Source organism: Nematostella vectensis, chromosome 2 (genome assembly GCF_932526225.1).
Source record: "Nematostella vectensis chromosome 2, jaNemVect1.1, whole genome shotgun sequence".
Lineage (NCBI taxonomy): Eukaryota > Metazoa > Cnidaria > Anthozoa > Actiniaria > Edwardsiidae > Nematostella > Nematostella vectensis.
This window is the reverse complement of record NC_064035.1, coordinates 4,709,512-4,727,686: the sequence shown is the minus strand read 5'-3', so window position 1 is coordinate 4,727,686 and position 18,175 is coordinate 4,709,512. Positions and strand designations below refer to the sequence as shown.

General features: G+C 39.4%; 1 protein-coding gene across 1 annotated transcript; it reads left to right on the top strand.

The window, feature by feature from the left end:
• The first annotated feature begins 114 nt into the window (after positions 1-114).
• LOC5508912 (U4/U6.U5 tri-snRNP-associated protein 1) lies at positions 115-17,728 on the top strand. The gene is made up of 31 exons (XM_048721264.1): positions 115-459; positions 1,690-1,750; positions 2,345-2,409; positions 2,681-2,754; positions 3,065-3,120; positions 3,701-3,806; positions 5,209-5,301; positions 5,618-5,714; positions 5,906-5,964; positions 6,311-6,391; positions 6,462-6,534; positions 6,625-6,671; positions 7,001-7,027; positions 7,190-7,249; positions 7,353-7,409; positions 7,687-7,745; positions 8,357-8,454; positions 8,610-8,688; positions 9,626-9,671; positions 9,806-9,860; positions 11,386-11,448; positions 11,673-11,716; positions 12,047-12,139; positions 12,896-12,977; positions 14,883-14,973; positions 15,430-15,462; positions 15,859-15,882; positions 16,089-16,185; positions 16,756-16,845; positions 17,091-17,215; positions 17,305-17,728. The coding sequence occupies exons 1-31, from the start codon at positions 240-242 to the stop codon at positions 17,327-17,329; spliced, it is 2,280 nt and encodes a 759-aa protein (XP_048577221.1). The 5' UTR covers positions 115-239; the 3' UTR covers positions 17,330-17,728.
• Positions 17,729-18,175: the final 447 nt, after the last annotated feature.

Below are 18,175 nucleotides of genomic sequence, written 5' to 3'. Positions count from 1 at the left end.
ATAAGAAACAGTTCCTTGCACGGGTTTTGTTATAACATCGTACGAATCTTTCTAATATTAGGTATTCCAGGGCAATCGTCAATAAATATTCAAGGTAAACGCAATGTGGTCGCCCTGTGTTTGCGCGGCTGCTAAGCATCATGGCGGTCTCGAAGCAAGGCGACGTATTTTTGATGGTTTGCGAATAATCGTCTTGATTTACTTTTTTACCAAGCTTCGGTTTTCTTCCTGGTGACGCCATGGGCTCGTCAAAGAAACATAAAGAAAAGGATAGAGACCGCGAAAGGAGAAAAGAACGCGAGAAAGACGAAAAAAGACGTGACAAAGATCGTCATCGAAAACGTGATAGGGACCGGCAGAGAGACAGCGACGACAGTGAGAGGAAAAAGAAACGAGGAAGTGACTACGATGATCTGCTCGAGTACGCAATTGAGGAATCTCAGAACGATGAAGGCGCAGGTCTGTGCTTTTTGAACGTGTTTTGGCATGTGATATACAGATACAAAAGAATGGTTTGGTGAGGTTTATATGAGTAAAGGAAAGCAAGTGATGTTTGATAAGCTTCTTAGCACTTTTATTTCGAAGTGTCTAGGTACCCAAGAGCCGGGAACGCATGCCCAAATACTAGCTACCCGGCAACTTTGATATTTTTGTAAAAATTAGCCTTATGAATCATATTTAGCATTGCATTATATGTAGCATTGTGAAGAAATTAAAGGCGATTCTGATGCACGGAGCATTTGTTATTTACAGCGTTTCGCAAAGGCTAGGCACACCATGAGAAGACACTAAGAAAAATTTTGAGAAAACGAACATGACGGGTGTGATTGTCAAAACACTACATAACCGACAGCCTAAAAATAGAGAGGAAAATTCCTGAATGAGAATCTTAAAGCATTTTTCATCTTTTCTAAAGTGAAAATGATTCATATTTTTACATAAAGCTGCAAGTTAACCCACAGGAAAGATTCTCAAAAGCCTAGAAACCTGACAGCTACACCACACTAGAGGTTCGTTCTCTGTGTAGACTCAAATTTCTTTGTTATGGTGAGCCCAGCCTTGCGAATTTCTCAAAATATCAAACGCTTCTTGCATCCGAATCGCTTCCAAGTTTTTAACAAAACTACATGGATTTGAATTGATAAATATGATTCATATGGCTAATTTTTACAAAATTATCAAAGTTGCAGTGTAGCTAGTATTTGGGTATGCATTCCCGGCTCTCGGGTATCTAGACACTCCGTTTTTATTTAGCTTTGGAATGAGATAAAATGTAAGAACCTTAGGGGTAACTTATAAATATTTTGCATACTCATAGCATACTCTAAAGGGCAGTTCACACGAACAACTTTTACTTGACAATTTTTTAGTGCGATGAGCTGGTAATGCCTTAGACAGCAGCGATACAAAAAATAGCAAAGCTTACCCTCACAAAATGGTGCCACTAACAAAGAGACAGACTGTGACAGCTACAGCAGAAATATCAGCTTTTTGAATGGACCACAAGCATAAGAAAAGGGGGCCTACTAACTACTTTCATCGAAAAAAATTGTCAATTAAAACTGGTTGAGCTTTTATGTGATCAACTTTGTGCACTTGGCAAGTAAAACTTGTCAAGTAAAAGCAAATACGCCAGCTTTTGAACGAGTGAACTTGCCAGTTTTCAAAAACATGTCTTTCTTTACACAGGGGCAGCACCATCACAGTCAGGTGGGGGAGGGGATGCATCACTAAGTATTGAAGAAACCAAGTAAGAGTCAGTCAAATATGGTAGTAAAATATGTTTAATGAAGGATCTTGTTGATAAAAAAGTTAAAAAAAATTCTAAAAATAAAAGTAAAAAAGTCCACCCCCTATCCAAAATTTTTTTGGGAATAAACAACACAGGTTTACTGCTCGCTCACCCAAGGATCTTTAAGACCATTAAGAAAAATGTCAGCCATTGATTGATATGATGGCAACAACAATAACATAAGTGTGGGACATTTCATTGCTCTTTTCTCTGTGGGGAGAGTTTCTCTATTTTCCAATTTTCTTTTTTTCCAAGTTGGCCCTTAACCCACCCACCCTCTTCTGAATTTTTCTTGGATTTTTTTGTGTCTCTTCCTTCCCTCCCTCTCCTCCCTCTATCTTAGCATTCCTTGAGTAGCAATTTCTTTTGTCTCTTTTTTCCCCTCCACACTCTACATTCCCATATGTAGCAGTTTTTGATATACCTTCATCCCCCCTTTCCCCCTACCCAATTTATGTAAGTGCACATTCATAATATAAAGTGTGTGGAACAAACAGTTACCAATAATGGAATGTGTTTGTTTTAGATTTTTTTAATTCTATTAAATTTTAGCAAATTAAGGGAGAAGCTTGGCCTCAAGCCCCTTCAGGTTGACAGTGGAGAGTCAAAGAAAGATGGTAAGTAATTAGGACTGCAAGTGGATGTTAATTATGAAGTAGAAAACTAGTTCAACATTTGGTTAACAAGCATAGTATGTATTGACTTTGGTACAAAGGATTTTGGGCATTGCACAACATTGCAAAATTCTCGGTACCATAACGAACACAAAGGTGCATTATGACTGTGCAGGTATCCCAGTAATAATTCTACAGTACAGTACAGTACAGTACAGAACAGTACATGCAGGGTAGTGAAGAACTAAATGTTTTCTCATTTGTTTATTTGTAGAGAATAAAACAACTCTTTTAGATGATATCCATGTCCCTGCAATAAACATCAAGGAAAAAGAAGAGCAGGAGAAGGTAGCTTTTGCCATATTTTGATATTATTGTCATATTTCTGGCTGCTGGGTACAGGTTTTTCTACAGCATGCTACAGTACTACTTGATGCAAATTCTATCAAATTTGACTGAATTACTACTAATAATAGTACTGCATAATTGATTTCTTGAACTAGAAAATTAAATGAAAAGTAAAGTTATAGCTGTGTTGATGAAAAAATCCTGTTTTTTTTACATTTATGGCAGGAGATCTCCAAAGAGCATCAGCCCATTGCTAGGTGTTTACACTATTTTATGTCATTTTGATCTTTTTGTTATTTTTTATGTACAGATGAGAAGAAAGCTTGAAGAGATAAGAGAAAAAAGAAGAATGTACAAAAAATTAGGGTGAGAAAAAACACTCTCATAAGAGACAGACAATTTCAGGATTAATAAAGGATTAATAAGTAATTCTGCCCTCTTCATCCACAAATCCTTAACACATTATTTCTTAAAGGGCTTTAATACACACATCCAAGGGTTGTAAGGAAAATATTATTCCTCCGGAATTAGTGAGATTCATGTTTTCTCTCCCCAAAGCCATCCCTGCATCTGTCATGTTTATCGTTAATCATAAAAAGGACAAATTGAAAACCGGTGTCGAATTTACTGAAATTTTGCATTGTATTCCGCTTGAAGATTACCACGGGCTAGTAAAGCTCATAGCTAGCCATTGGCAGCACACTCCAAAACAGCAGTTCATTAAAGACATATGACTGTAAATTCAGGATCTTTCTTTGTACTCATTGAGGAGTCATTGCAAATCAATTGATTGATACAATATTATATTTTTGTAATCCTGAATGCCTTAACAATATGAATAGAGTTATGATTACTTAATGTATGATATTTTATCCTTAAGGAAAGTGAAAGGCCTTGTTGATAAAGAGAGCGATGATGAATTAAGTATGATATTTTATCCTTTAAGGAAAGTGAAAGGCCTTGGCGATGAAGAGAGCGATGATGACAGTGCTGCTGCATGGGTTGCAAAGAACCGCAAGAAAGAGGAAGAAAAGAAAATGGCAGAGAAAAGGGTGGGCCCTTATCTTTTCAATACTTTACACTTCTAGATTAAGTTATCTATACTATATATAATATACAGTATAAGGAATGGACTGTTGACCACCTTTTTCGAAAAAACAGCTGAGCTAGAAAACTCTGAAACCACGCCATTTCCACACATGCCGGAGAGGAGGTGTGCAAAATGGTTTTTATTTCAAGATTATACCGGAAAGAAAAGTTCTAACTCATGCACTTTTGTAAGCGAGAGGATCGCACTCGCAAAGGCGCCATTTTCAAGATTTCAGAGAATCACAAAAATGATTTATTTCCCGTAGCAAAAGAGTACTATGAACTTCAGACCTCTGTGTCTTACAAGAAAAACACACTAAAAGTATACAGTAATAAGTCAATCTCCAAAAATATCATCGTAGAGGAGAAATATTATTCAAGACAACTTCAGAAGATGTGTAAACAAACCTTGTAGCGCGCAAAATCAAATCTTAAAAAGAATTTGAATACTTGCCGTAGTTTCATTGCATAGATATATTACTTGTAGCTGAAAACACAAGTGTCTTTTTATCGTTATTTAGAAAGGCATTATTTCCACCCCGAAAAGAAAGTAGATTCTTTAAGTCCATCGCGCATGGAGCAAAACGGTTTGCAAACAAGAAAACAGAAGAAAAGAGCTTTTATCTACAACTGCAAGACTTTTGACTTTTGAACTTCAATATATTCCATTTAAAAAGGACTGTGCATAAACGCTTATTTAATCATATCGAGATGGTGCACAAAACTTCTTATTTTATCAGATCAATCTCTGTATAAGTACTTCAGTTTTTTTTTTATAAAAAAGAAGGTTTTGTTCATTACAAACAGTTGGCGGTCATTTTGTGTTTTCAGACCCACATACATTTTATGTCACATTGATTTTCTTTTAAAAGTATGGAATTGACCACCAAATAACACACCAAGAAAGCCAAGAAAGCGAGTATTCACGATCCACTCTCTTATCAGCAAAACCCAACATATGGCCATGCGAACTTGCGTGGTTTTAATTTAGTTGTCCGATTCCCACCAAAAACATCATGCACAGGGTTCCCAAAACTGATATAGGAAGAGGTGGAGTGCTAAAATATAGGTGGTATTTTATAGAAAGCGCCTTTTTCACATTTTTATAAGGTAAATTAAATATGAGATAAATATATTAAGGACTCAAAAGGGAGGCATTTGTTTAATTAATTTTTATGACGACGCATACTATTCCCCTAAAGCACCAGGAAGCCCAATACGTTGAAGGATTTAAATATACCTTAAAAAGTTTTGTACAACAAAGAATTGCTTATCGTGAATATTTCATGGGTAACTACTAGTATATGATATAAAGTCAAAGTTCAATCATGCTACAGTACTTACTTTGCAAGTTGAATGTGATAGGCACAAATGTTGGCAGAAATGGATGAAGAGTTTGGAATTGGAGAACTAATCCATGAGGAGTTTGGACATAAGCGGCCAAGTTCATCCAGAAAGGTATGGGGCAGGTACCATCTTTAGCTCTTGGTTAATCCTGCAACCAAGTACAGTAAAAACCTGCGTGTAAGAAACTAGTGATTTTCTGCCTGTCTAGGTATACAGGCAGAAATTTCAGATTTTAATAACACAAAATATAAGAACTTCTGAGCCAAAGAAATCACAAGTTTCTTACAATATAAAGAAAGCAAAATTGTGGGACTTAGAAATTATATTAATATTTCATAAGAGAAAAATGGAGAGAAAAAGAGGATGTAGTTGGCCTGAATCTGGATGATATATGCACTTCATATTTCAAAGATTTAACTTGCAATAGGCTTACACATCAAGGGATTTACGTGGACTTAAAGTAGAGCATGATGAGACAGCCTTCCAAGATGGGCAAGCAACCATCCTGACACTCAAAGATTCCTGTGAGTATACAGAAAGCATAATAGTATGGCTGTTCACCTACATTCTAACCATGTGTCTTTGAACAGGCTGACAGCTAAGATTACCCCATTATCACCCAATTGTTTTATATTTTAAATACATTAATAAGAGGACAGCTCAACCCTTTGATGGTGCTGGGGAATGTCTTATGCTTTTGTTTTGATCAATTCAGCTGTTCTTGACGATGAGGGGGACACCTTGTATAATGTCAACATTGAAGACAAAGAAAAGGTAAGGATTCAGAAGTCACCTAAGGTAATTGTTCCCTTCTAAACCCTTGTTCCCTTGTAATCCCTTAAAACCCCTTTGTTTCCTTGTAACCCTACTTGTCACACCTTATAACCCCTCCCTTTATCGTCCTTGGTTCCCTTGTGACCCCTTGTTTCCTTGTAACCCCTTGTTCCCTTGTTACTCCTTATAAACCCTTCCTTTATATCCCTTGGTTCCTTTGTAACCCCTTTTCCCTTGTTAGACCTGTTCCCTTGCTGGCATAATGTCATTTCCGCAAGCTCATTCTTTGGCATGTTCAGTACTTGCTCATTAAACGAATTCTAATGTGAATGTTTGCTTCCTCCAGGCAAATAAAAACATAGAATTGAGAAAGAAAGGTCCAGCCTACAAGCCATATGATGATGGGGAATATGATGCTTCAGGAATGGTAGAGTGGATTCTATTACTATTGTAAGGTTTTCAACAGGACTGTTTCTGAACTTGTATTTTATTTTTAGCTAAAAGCCAGAGGCATTTTGGAAAAGTATGATGAAGAAATTGATGGCGAAAGCAAAAAGACATTTGTACTTGGTATGTACATCTCAGGAGCATTTTTAATTCTTCTGTTTGCACTATAGGTATGTAGATGTATGTTTTTTGAGTACTTGTAATTTTTTTTAGAATCAGGTGGAAGCTATGATGCAAGTAAAGCTGACGAGCTTCAGCAGGCAAGTGTTCTTTACAACAATCAGATCATTAATAGAGATTATTGATAATGATAATTTTAGTTAATAATTATCAACTAAACATTATTTATTTAAACATGATTTAGAAATTACAGCATAGCTAATGTTGTCATGTATTACTCACTTATTTACTCACACTTAAACTTTACTTACTGACTTACAGCTTTGGCAGCTTTACTCACTAACTGACAATAAACTTACTTATTTTGATTTACTATGTACCCAACTAATCTACCTAATTAACTAGCCCAAGCCAGGCCTTCATTATTTCATTATCAGCAACATGACTTATGCTTATTTCTCTGCTTCAGATACAAGAAAAACTTAAGAATGAGATGGTAAGATAAACAATTTACTTACTCAAAGTCACTGGTTTTATTCTAGAATCATTTATATAAAAGTTTTTAGTGTTCCATCTGGATACCAGTATTATTATCATGAAAATCTATTCTGTGCTTATTATTACCATATTAACATATTCATGTCTGCAATTAAAACAGGTATCTCTTGAAATGGAGAAACCTCGCATTGCATCTGAATACTACACTCAGGAAGAAATGGTAAATGGGGATTATTAAAATCTCTATTTTTATGTCAATGCATGCATTTCATAAAGGAAACATCTTCTGTTTTTGTTTGAAATCATCCCTAATTTGTCTGTAGGTTCAGTTTAAAAAGCCCAAAAAGAAGCGAAAAGTCAGGAAGAGAGAGGCGTTAAAGGTGAGTTAACTTGGTGAAAGTTTTTTTTGTTTTTGTTTGCTACAGTGTAACCAGCATCATTTAGGGAAACTCATTATTACAATAATGCTGGAATAAGGTTCTGGTCAGGGCAACCATACATAGAGGTGGGAAATCATCTGATTTAACAAATTTCTGATTAAACAACTATTTTTCAATATGACCATTCAAATTTTTTCTCCCTTGCCATATCATTATCATGGAATTCACTGTACTGTTATCATCAACTGTGGTTGAATTGTGTATGTCTGTGTTTCAGGCAGATGACTTGGAAGCTATAACCGGTGGGGATGCTGGGAGCGGGGACCATGGGTCCAGGTACGATAGCTTGACCTGGCCGGCTTTACATCAGAGCGACATGACGGAAAAACATGACGTTTCCAATAAATTCATTTTACATCAAATAAGGCCGAAAATCCCCCTAAGTACAGTACTTGGTGAGAAATATATAAAAAAAAATTAAATAATGCAACTTTTTTAATTGATGTGACTTTTTGTAAAATGTCATTAAAATTTGAGCTTTTCGTCCCTGAGCTAATACATAGCACAAGGATGATCAAGGAAAAAATTATCTTAAAAAGCCAAACAGCTGGGTATGTGCATTTCCGCCTCACATTGTTTGTGTTTTTTAAAACACAAAAAAAAAAAAGAGAAAAAAGGGAAAGGGAAAATCAGATTTGGTCACAAGTTTGAGTTTTTTAAACTGATTAAAGGACTTCTCATAAGAACTACTGTCATAGCCGTAGCAAGCCTCATATTATTTGGGGGGGGCACGATTCAGAAACATTAAGAAAACAACTGGGGACACAACCACGCCCCTACTGGTCATTTTCTTATGATTTTTGAAAATATTGGAAGGGCACGTGCCCCCAGTGCCCCACCCCCTGCTACGGCCCTGACTGTAGCTAACAACTCTATGTACCTCACAGGACACTGAAGTCTATCTTGAAGTCTTCGAGCAGCAAATCTGCAAGTCAAGATGATGACAGTATGGAGATCACCCCACTGGAGCAGATGGATCCTGATGGTACAGACACACTCAACCTTATCCCCAGCATCCTTTTTACGAATGAAGAATGACCACATTACTTTGACACATATAGAGGCTTTGGGTGACCCCTCCTTCTCCTCCTCCAAAAAAAGCAATATTGTATTAGATTAAAAAAAGCTGTTATATTACAGATGTTTACCAGCAAGAGACTGATGACATAGCACTAGAAGACGACGATGCCCAACTTGAGCTTGAAATTGCACTACAAAGGTACACCCTTGCCCCCAAGATTCCCCCTCGCCCCCACTCTCCAACCCTCTTGGACACATCCCCTTCTGGATGCACTACAAAGGTACACCCTTGTCCCCAAGATTCCCCCTCGCCCCCACTCTCCAACCCTCTTGGACACATCCCCTTCTGGATGCACTACAAAGAACATCCTTGTCCCCAAGATTCCCCCTCGCCCCCACTCTCCAACCCTCTTGGACACATCCCCTTCTGGATGCACTACAAAGGTACACCCTTGTCCCCAAGATTCTCCCTCGCCCCCACTCTCCAACCCTCTTGGACACATCCCCTTCTGGATGCACCACAAAGAACATCCTTGTCCTGGGAACACCTTTTCTAACTTCAACCCCCTGGGACACACCCATCTTTGGGTGCAATCTCCAATCCTCTGGGTGTACAATGAAGCATTTTACCCGCGACACTCCTGTCTGTGTGGAGCAATTTTCTGTGGGTGCACTACAAGTGCACAGTTGTCCCTGTGACTCCCCCCCTCCCTCCTAACCCACACTCATAATTTTTCTGGAACATACCCATCTTTAAGTGTGATCCATGATCCACTGGGTGTACAATAAAGCATTTTCCCTGCGACACTCCTGTCTGTTCCCTGTACACCCCCTTTACCCCGAACTTTTAACCCCCTTGAGACACACCCATTTCTGTGTGTATCTCCTCATCTCCCTGAGTGCACTAAAAACTACCCTCTTGTTCCCAGGACACATCCTTTACACCCCCTGGGAAAGCCCATCCCTGCATGGATTACAAATGTGAACCATCCACCATCACCCCCTGGGGACAACCCCTCTCCATGTGAAGTACTCCCAACCATCTGGGTTCACCTCTATTATTCGCCATAACATTGTACATCTCAATCAAATCAGTTCTCAGTATTTTTTGTCTAATATTCCAATCTTGTGCAAAGGTCACGTAGGTTGAAGAGAAAGACTGAGAAAACAGGGGCTGCCAAGGTAGAGTGTTTAGCAACAACTTATCATTCTTTTATTATTGATGTAAAGTAAAGGTTTCTTATAAGAGATCGAACCACTTTTGGAATGATTACCTGGTAATTCCATTTGGTAATCATTTAACATTCCAACACCAGGTGATTGCTTCCCTCTCCACCACCGTCAAGCAAGAACCCTCATCAGAAGAATATGGTTAGAAAATGTTTTTTTTACAAATCTTTAAAAAGTGTTGTCAGTAAGAACGGTAGGCATCATATGTCACGTCTACTCACAAAGTGCTTATCGCTACTTGTTATCAATAAAAATAAGCTTTTTTTAATCCAGCAAAATCAGATCCATAATACGTATGATGATACATATTTTATCATTTCACCATTTGGAAAAAATACATTGAGATCCATGGTTCCTTTCGGTTGTAGATTTGACATTTGCCAATTGCCACTTGCCGTTTGCGTTAACAACGTTATTTGAAATATGTTTATATAAAATTGGATAGATATAATTGCATATCTAAACACGTTACTGTTGTTTAAAGGGTCTATAGTGTTCGACTCTACTATCTTAACACGTTACTATTGTTTAAAGGGTCTATAGTTATCGACTCTACTATCTTAACACGTTACTATTGTTTAAAGGGTCTACTATCTTAACACGTTACTATTGTTTAAAGGGTCTATAGTTATCGACTCTACTATCTTAACACGTTACTATTGTTTAAAGGGTCTATAGTTATCGACTCTACTATCTTAACACGTTACTATTGTTTAAAGGGTCTAGTTATCGACTCTACTATCTTAACACGTTACTATTGTTTAAAGGGTCTATAGTTATCGACTCTACTATCGTAACACGTTACTATTGTTTAAAGGGTCTATAGTTATCGACTCTACTATCGTAACGCGTTACTATTGTTTAAAGGGTCTATAGCATTCGACTCTACTATCTTAACACGTTACTATTGTTTAAAGGGTCTATAGTTATCGACTCTACTATCTTAACACGTTACTATTGTTTAAAGGGTCTATAGTTATCGACTCTACTATCGTAACACGTTACTATTGTTTAAAGGGTCTATAGTTATCGACTCTACTATCGTAACGCGTTACTATTGTTTAAAGGGTCTATAGCATTCGACTCTACTATCTTAACACGTTACTATTGTTTAAAGGGTCTATAGTTATCGACTCTACTATCGTAACACGTTACTATTGTTTAAAGGGTCTATAGTTATCGACTCTACTATCGTAACGCGTTACTATTGTTTAAAGGGTCTATAGCATTCGACTCTACTATCTTAACACGTTACTATTGTTTAAAGGGTCTATAGTTATCGACTCTACTATCTTAACACGTTACTATTGTTTAAAGGGTCTATAGTTATCGCCTCTACTATCTTAACACGTTACTATTGTTTAAAGGGTCTATAGTCATCGACTCTACTATCTTAACACGTTACTATTGTTTAAAGGGTCTATAGTTATCGACTCTACTATCTTAACACGTTACTATTGTTTAAAGGGTCTATAGTTATCGACTCTACTATCGAAACACGTTACTATTGTTTAAAGGGTCTATAGTGTTCGACTCTACTATCTTAACACGTTACTATTGTTTAAAGGGTCTATAGTGTTCGACTCTACTATCTTAACACATTACTATTGTTAAAGGGTCTATAGTTATCGACTCTACTATTTTAACACGTTACTATTGTTTAAAGGGTCTATAGTTATCGACTCTACGTCTGAGTTTTGCCGAACCCTTGGAGAGATCCCAACATACGGTGAGTCATGTGACCAAGATTCTTTTAAGAATCTTGTACGCTTAAAAGCTTGTACGCTTAAAATCTTGTACGCTTAAAAGCGTACAGTGGGACTGGTGAGGAGAGTGTATTTCTTGACTCATTTTGGTATTTGGGTGGGCAAGATGAGTACAGTAGGCGAAGGAAAGACTAATACAAAGAAAGATCTTGAGATGTACCCCAAAAGTATGGTTTCTTGCTTACAGGGACTTCGGGTAATCGGGAAGAAGAAGAGGAAGACGAAGACGAGGTAATATACACAAAGTATGAAAAACGGTAAAGGTTGCCCATACCTTAATACCCATTCGTTTGCACAGGCGCAATGATAGAGCCATCGCAATCAGTTATTGGAGTGGTAGTGAACTCACTCTCATCTCACCGATATTTAGTCCGTAGACTTCTGGTTGTAGTCATTTTCTTTTCCACCGTCGTCTTTTTTTTTCTTTGTCACTCTCCTGTGTTCCTGTCCTGAAATTATAATTTGCTAATGTAAATTCATCAGACTGGTGGTAATGAACACATTATGACCGTACCAAATGCTCTATTTTTATATTGCCCTTCATAATCTTCTGCTATGTAGTGGAAAATGGATGTCGTCAACGAGACCCAAGAGCCACAGAGTGGATGGGAGCTAGTTAAGGCCCAGGAGGATAAGAAAAAGGAAGTGACCCAGGTATGTGCCACTAGTGTGCGTGCGTGTGTTGAATTCAACATTTCTATAAATTGCTTTTGAAGATGGTGCTACACGGAACAACTCGCAACATAAACTTTCCGCGAAACATGTTGTCCTATCCTTTATTACATGAAACGCGAGACAACGTTCCACGCCACATTCCAGGATTTCCGATCTTGTGCGATTAACGTGTTTCACAGAACAACTTAATTCGCAGCAAGAATGGTGACCTCTGGAACTAAACTAAAACACGCATGGGAGGGGGAATAAGGGGAAGATCTTTGGCGGATCATTGGAACTTTATTTGTAGCCTCGTTTCTTCCGCCTGATTTCGTAAGGAGAAATAAAGACGGGATAAAGGGAAAAGTGAAAAAGGGACTTGCTATTTATCCAAGTAAAGGTTAGAGCATAAACTAGATAGCGTCGAGATTGATGTGTGAGAATAGAAGATATATTGTGGAATACCTATAGGTTTTGATCGTTTTCCCGGCACGAAAACCCCGAAAACACGGAGTTCGCATAACTCGGCCGCCATCTTGGATAATGCGCTCCACATGGGGATGTGGAAGAAAAATATGGCGGCCGGGTTATGCGAACCCCGTGTTTTCTGGGTTTTCGTACCGCAAAAACTATCAAGGCCTACAGGTAGGCTATGCGGAATGTTTTTGTTACGCGTTGTCCCGCCGTGTAACATCCTAAACAGACTTTCAAGTTGGACTGAATATTTCTTTATTTTGTAATCTTATTGTATTCAAGGAAAGCGAGAGTAATGTGCTTGATGACGAGCCTGTTGTTGGAAATAGTGTCGCTGCCGCGTTACAACTTGCGGCTAAAAAAGGTTTGTAGAAACAATATACCCAGTGGTTATAGCAACAACTTTCATGACCAGATCACTCTACGTCATGTCACACCACGGTAGGTCATGTCACACTACGGTAGGTCTGGATCATGTCACGCTACGTCAGGTTATGCTAAGGTAAGTCATGTCACACCACGGTAGGTCATGTCACACTAAGGTAGGTCATGTCATACTACGGTAGGTCATGTCACACTAAGGTAGGTCATGTCATACTACGGTAGGTCTGGATCATGACACGCTACGTCAGATTACGCTAAGGTATGTCATGTCACGCTACGGTATGTCTGGATCATGTCACGCGACGTCAGATTATGCTAAGGTATGTCATGTCACGCTACAGTATGTCTGGATCATGTCACGCTACGTCAGGTTATGCCAAGGTAAGTCATGTCACACTACGGTAGGTCTGGATCATGTCACGCTACGTCAGGTTATGCTAAGGTAAGTCATCTCGCACCACGGTAGGTCATGTCACACTACGTCAGGTTATGCTAAGGTAAGTCATGTCACACCACGGTAGGTCATGTCACACTACGGTAGGTCATGTCACACTACGGTAGGCCTGGATCATGATACGCTACGTCAGGTTATGCTAAGGTATGTCATGTCACGCTACGGTAGGTCTGGATCATGTCACGCTACGTCAGGTTATGCCAAGGTAAGTCATCTCGCACCACGGTAGGTCATGTCACACTACGGTAGGTCTGGATCATGTCACACTACGTCAGGTTATGCTAAGGTAAGTCATGTCACACCACGGTAGGTCATGTCACACTACGGTAGGTCATGTCACACTACGGTAGGCCTGGATCATGATACGCTACGTCAGGTTATGCTAAGGTATGTCATGTCACGCTACGGTAGGTCTGGATCATTTCACGGTGCGTGTGATCACGTCACGTGTCGCTACGCCAAGTCACGGTACTCTAGGTTACGGTATCTCAGGTCGCGCTATTTAAAGTCACGGTAGTCAGCTCTCGCTACGTCAAGTCACTGCGTGTCATTATAATGCTTCTCCGGCAGCCCGTTGTTGTCGCGACCTGTTAATGTGGGAACCTCCATGATAAGGACCACATCACCAGAATTTTTAAGAAAGTGTCCCAGAGGCTTGCAATTTTCCGGAAGATCTGCTTATGCTTATCACTTAAACAACGATTGCTCTACTGCAATGCTTTGGTCAAGTCGATTTTTTGCTATGCTGTGTGTGCCTGGTAGGCTGCGTGTTCCAATGGTGCCTTGGAAAGGCTCCTCAAGTTACAGAAACGGGCAGTGCGTCTTATAGAAAACGCAGGTCCTCTTGTGCCTTCTCTCTCTTTATTCAACAAACTGGAACTGTTGCCTTTTTATATTGAGAACAAGCGGATGAAATGCTCCCTTCTTTTCAAGAGAACTAAGGATGCAGTTCCGGAATACCTTATCAGACATTTTCCTTTTAACAATTCTGTACACAATGTAAATACTAGGTGTGGTGAGGTCAATTTCATTTTGCCCAAATATTCGCGTGAGCTTGAGGGGGGGGGGGGGACTTTTTTGGTGACAGCGACGAAATTATGGAACAACCTTCCGGGAGAATTGAAAAAGCGGCCATCCAGTGCGGCTTACAAAGCTGCAATGCGCGTTCACTTTATCCCAATGTCAAGCCTCGCACTTGGTTTTCAATCTATTTCACTATAAATATTATCTATTTTGTTATTGATGATTGATTATATGTTATTTGATTATTGGTTGTTGTTTTTTTTGCGGAGGGCCACAAGTTTGTAAGTGTATCACACTTTTAAGTGTTACCCTCTTAAAATAAAGCTACAACTACTACTACTACTATGTAAGGTGTCCCTTGTTGTAATAGTATATTTCACGGTTGATTTGTTTTTCCCTTATCTTCAGGTTTGTTGTCGTCTGAAGGGAAAAGACGTGTTGAGGAGAAATTCGTCGCTGATTTGCCGTCTGTTGGTGTGATAGACGAAGAAAAAATGAGGTAAGAGCTATTTTTTGACAACTTAGAATTGAAAAAAAAAAAATGAGTGCTTTTTTTGCGTACTTAGAAACACGTTTAAACCCGCATTGTCACCATTTTACCTCCGGAGGTCCTACGGAAACCTCAACCGTAGAATCAATAGAATCTACTGGAATCCGCGCTATTTAACAGGCCATCCACTCTAAATTATCAATCACATCCACAAAGAAACACCCAATAGACACACTGCTTTCACAATTTAAAATATCTTTCGCTTTTTACCGTTAAAAATCTTCGGAAATTGTTACGACCGAAAGTAAACCGAAAGTAGTGGTGACAATGCGGCTTTAAGTCCCACCTCCTAAGCCATTTAAAAAAACATCAACTTACAATAAGTGGTTCTACTTTATTTGTTTTAGTGACTGTATTCACAAAATACAGGCAAGTTGAATGAGCATTTTTTGTGTGTTGTTTCAGAGGCGATGATAAGGACAGGTCTCGCGGCGGGCGGTGAGTACCCTGTGTTTATTGTCAACAATTAGCGAGATTGATGCTTTTTATGACTACTGTATGACTACTTTTGATTGAGGTGCTATTCTCGGCCCCTACCATTAGTTTCCTTTCAAATCCCCCCCCCCCCCCCCCCCCCCCACTACCACATATAAATTATCCAGATTTTTATGTGTACATGTAATGTGTACAATGGTAATATAGAAATTTATTGGTTAAAACAACCTATTTAAGAAAATTTATATGGTACAGTGGCGGATAAAGGGGGATTGGGTGGATACCCCCCCCCCCCCTGGATCCGCCCCTGTGGTATTAATAATAAAACATCATCTACATCTAGCAGTATAGCGTTTTACCAAAAGAAATCTTTTTTCCATTTTGTCGTCTTTTTTTCAGGGATTATGACCGGGATAGAGACAGGTTTGTGAATGGATTGACCTCTTTACTTAGATGATACACGTATAAACGAAACTTGTTCTACTAGTGAGCAGAGGAGTATCATCTCTTTTACGTGCACTTGGTGCCTCACGTGCGGCTGCTTATTTCTAAACCCTAGGTCTATCTTCTAGAATGTTCTAGAATGACTGTTCGGCCTTTGGTGGTCATGCGTGCTGCTTGTCTTGTAGGTATGGTGGCGGTTCTCGGGGTGAGAAGGAAGGCTACAAGCCCAACGTTAAGCTGGAGTATGTAGACGAAAAGGGGAGAACTCTCACGCCGAAAGAGGTACGATCACGCAGCCTCGTGTGTGTAACACAGAACGGTCACGCAGCTTTGTGTGTGTAACACAGAACGGACACGCAGCCTTGTGTGTGTAGCACAGAACGGTCACGCAGCCTTGTGTGTGTAACACAAAGCGCTCACGCAGCCTCGTGTGCGTAACACAGAACGGTCACGCAACCTCGTGTGTGTAACACAGAACGGTCACGCAGCCTCGTGTGTGTAACAATAAACGGTCAGTCAGCCTTTTGTGTGTAACACAGAACGGTCACGCAGCCTTGTGTGTGTAACACAGAACGGTCACGCAGCCTCGTGTGTGTAACACAAAACGGTCAGTCAGCCTTTTGTGTGTAACACAGAACGGTCACGCAGCCTTGTGTGTGTAACACAGAACGGTCACGCAGCCTCGTGTGTGTAACACAAAACGGTCAGTCAGCCTTTTGTGTGTAACACAGAACGGTCACGCAGCCTTGTGTGTGTTTAGTTTGTGTGCGATTTGTGTTATGCTCTTCAAGCACGCGCGCGCGCGCTCCTTTTTCTGATGAGACTTAATCGGTGTGCTTATCTGCTGTCTAGGCATTTCGGTACTTGTCACACAAGTTTCATGGAAAGACTCCTGCTAAGATGAAAACAGAGAAGAGAACCAAGAAGATTCTAGAGGAAATGGTACGTACGCGGCTCTTTAGTGAATTGTTCGAGTCCCAAGATATTTATTTTTCTCAAAAGACCTGTATCTTCTAACATACTTTCACTTAGTCTTGGCCCCAGATAACGAGACACGGTTGTACTTAACCTTTACTTATAGCACGGCTTTTTTTTTTCTTATTTCATTTGTTTGTGTGTTTTTATTTAGCTAATAACGGGCTTTCTTTTCGTATGTCCACTTAATTGTGCGCTTTTTTTTTTCTCAGGCGATGCAAAAGATGAGCTCTATCGATACTCCCCTGAACACTGCGGCTCTTCTGAAAGAAAAGCAGAAAGAGGCACAGTCTCCGTATCTTATTTTGAGCGGCGGAGGGAAAACATTGTCAACAGGGTAAAAAGTTAACCATGAAATAGTAGTTCTATCTCTAAGTTATGTTGTGCATTTTGCGTATTAGTAATAATTCTTTTGTCGTCTTGTAGGGCGTCTCTTACAAAGGGCAAGTGATGTGGAGCAAGCGCCTCGAGCTCAACTACCCTTGAACGGATCACAAGCGCCTTACGCGATCACAGTTATCCGTCAAAGGATCACAAAGTGTAAATAGGCCTGGGGGATATTGCGTGCAAACTCTCCACAAGGAATACATCGAAAGCATATAGTATACTCGCATCTCAAATGCAGTTATCGGAAGCCGACTTTTCACATCGCTCAAACCGCTTGCTTCTGCCCGGAACCTCTACTGTCTCGGAAATGCTCATTTGTCATTGCTCTTTTATACCATTAGTATTTCATTTTATCCCAGTCTGATTGTATTCCCGCTACTATTTTCTGTCTCTTGTATGAGCTCCATTTAACGTTTGTGAGGTAGACTGCGGATCTTTTGTATAATAAACTCTTTCTATGGAATTTCCATGTTTCATGTCTTGATGGAAAAGTATTGACCCCTCCCCCCTTGCGTTTTACTTTCTGATGCAATCAGTAAAACTGTTGTTCCAATGCGAAATAATGATTGGCACACCGCGGGATATCAAGGCTTGTGGTTACTTTAAAATGTTTCTCAAAAATGTTTTCCAAACGACAAATACTACAGATGATACAGGATACGATAATTATTTTCTTGTAATTGTGCGTAAAATCCCTGCGCTCTATATATAGCATGCGAAACTTAAGTGCTTGCGGCATTGTTAATTGATTTGAACAAAACACTGGATTATAAATTTTTTTCCTAGTGAACTGTAATTGAAGTACATTACGCCATCTGACCTTGCTTTCCTACAAGTTATGAGATCGTGACTAATTATTACTTTATTCCCTTGCTATTCACTAAAGGGTAAACCATGTGCTAATGTAGAA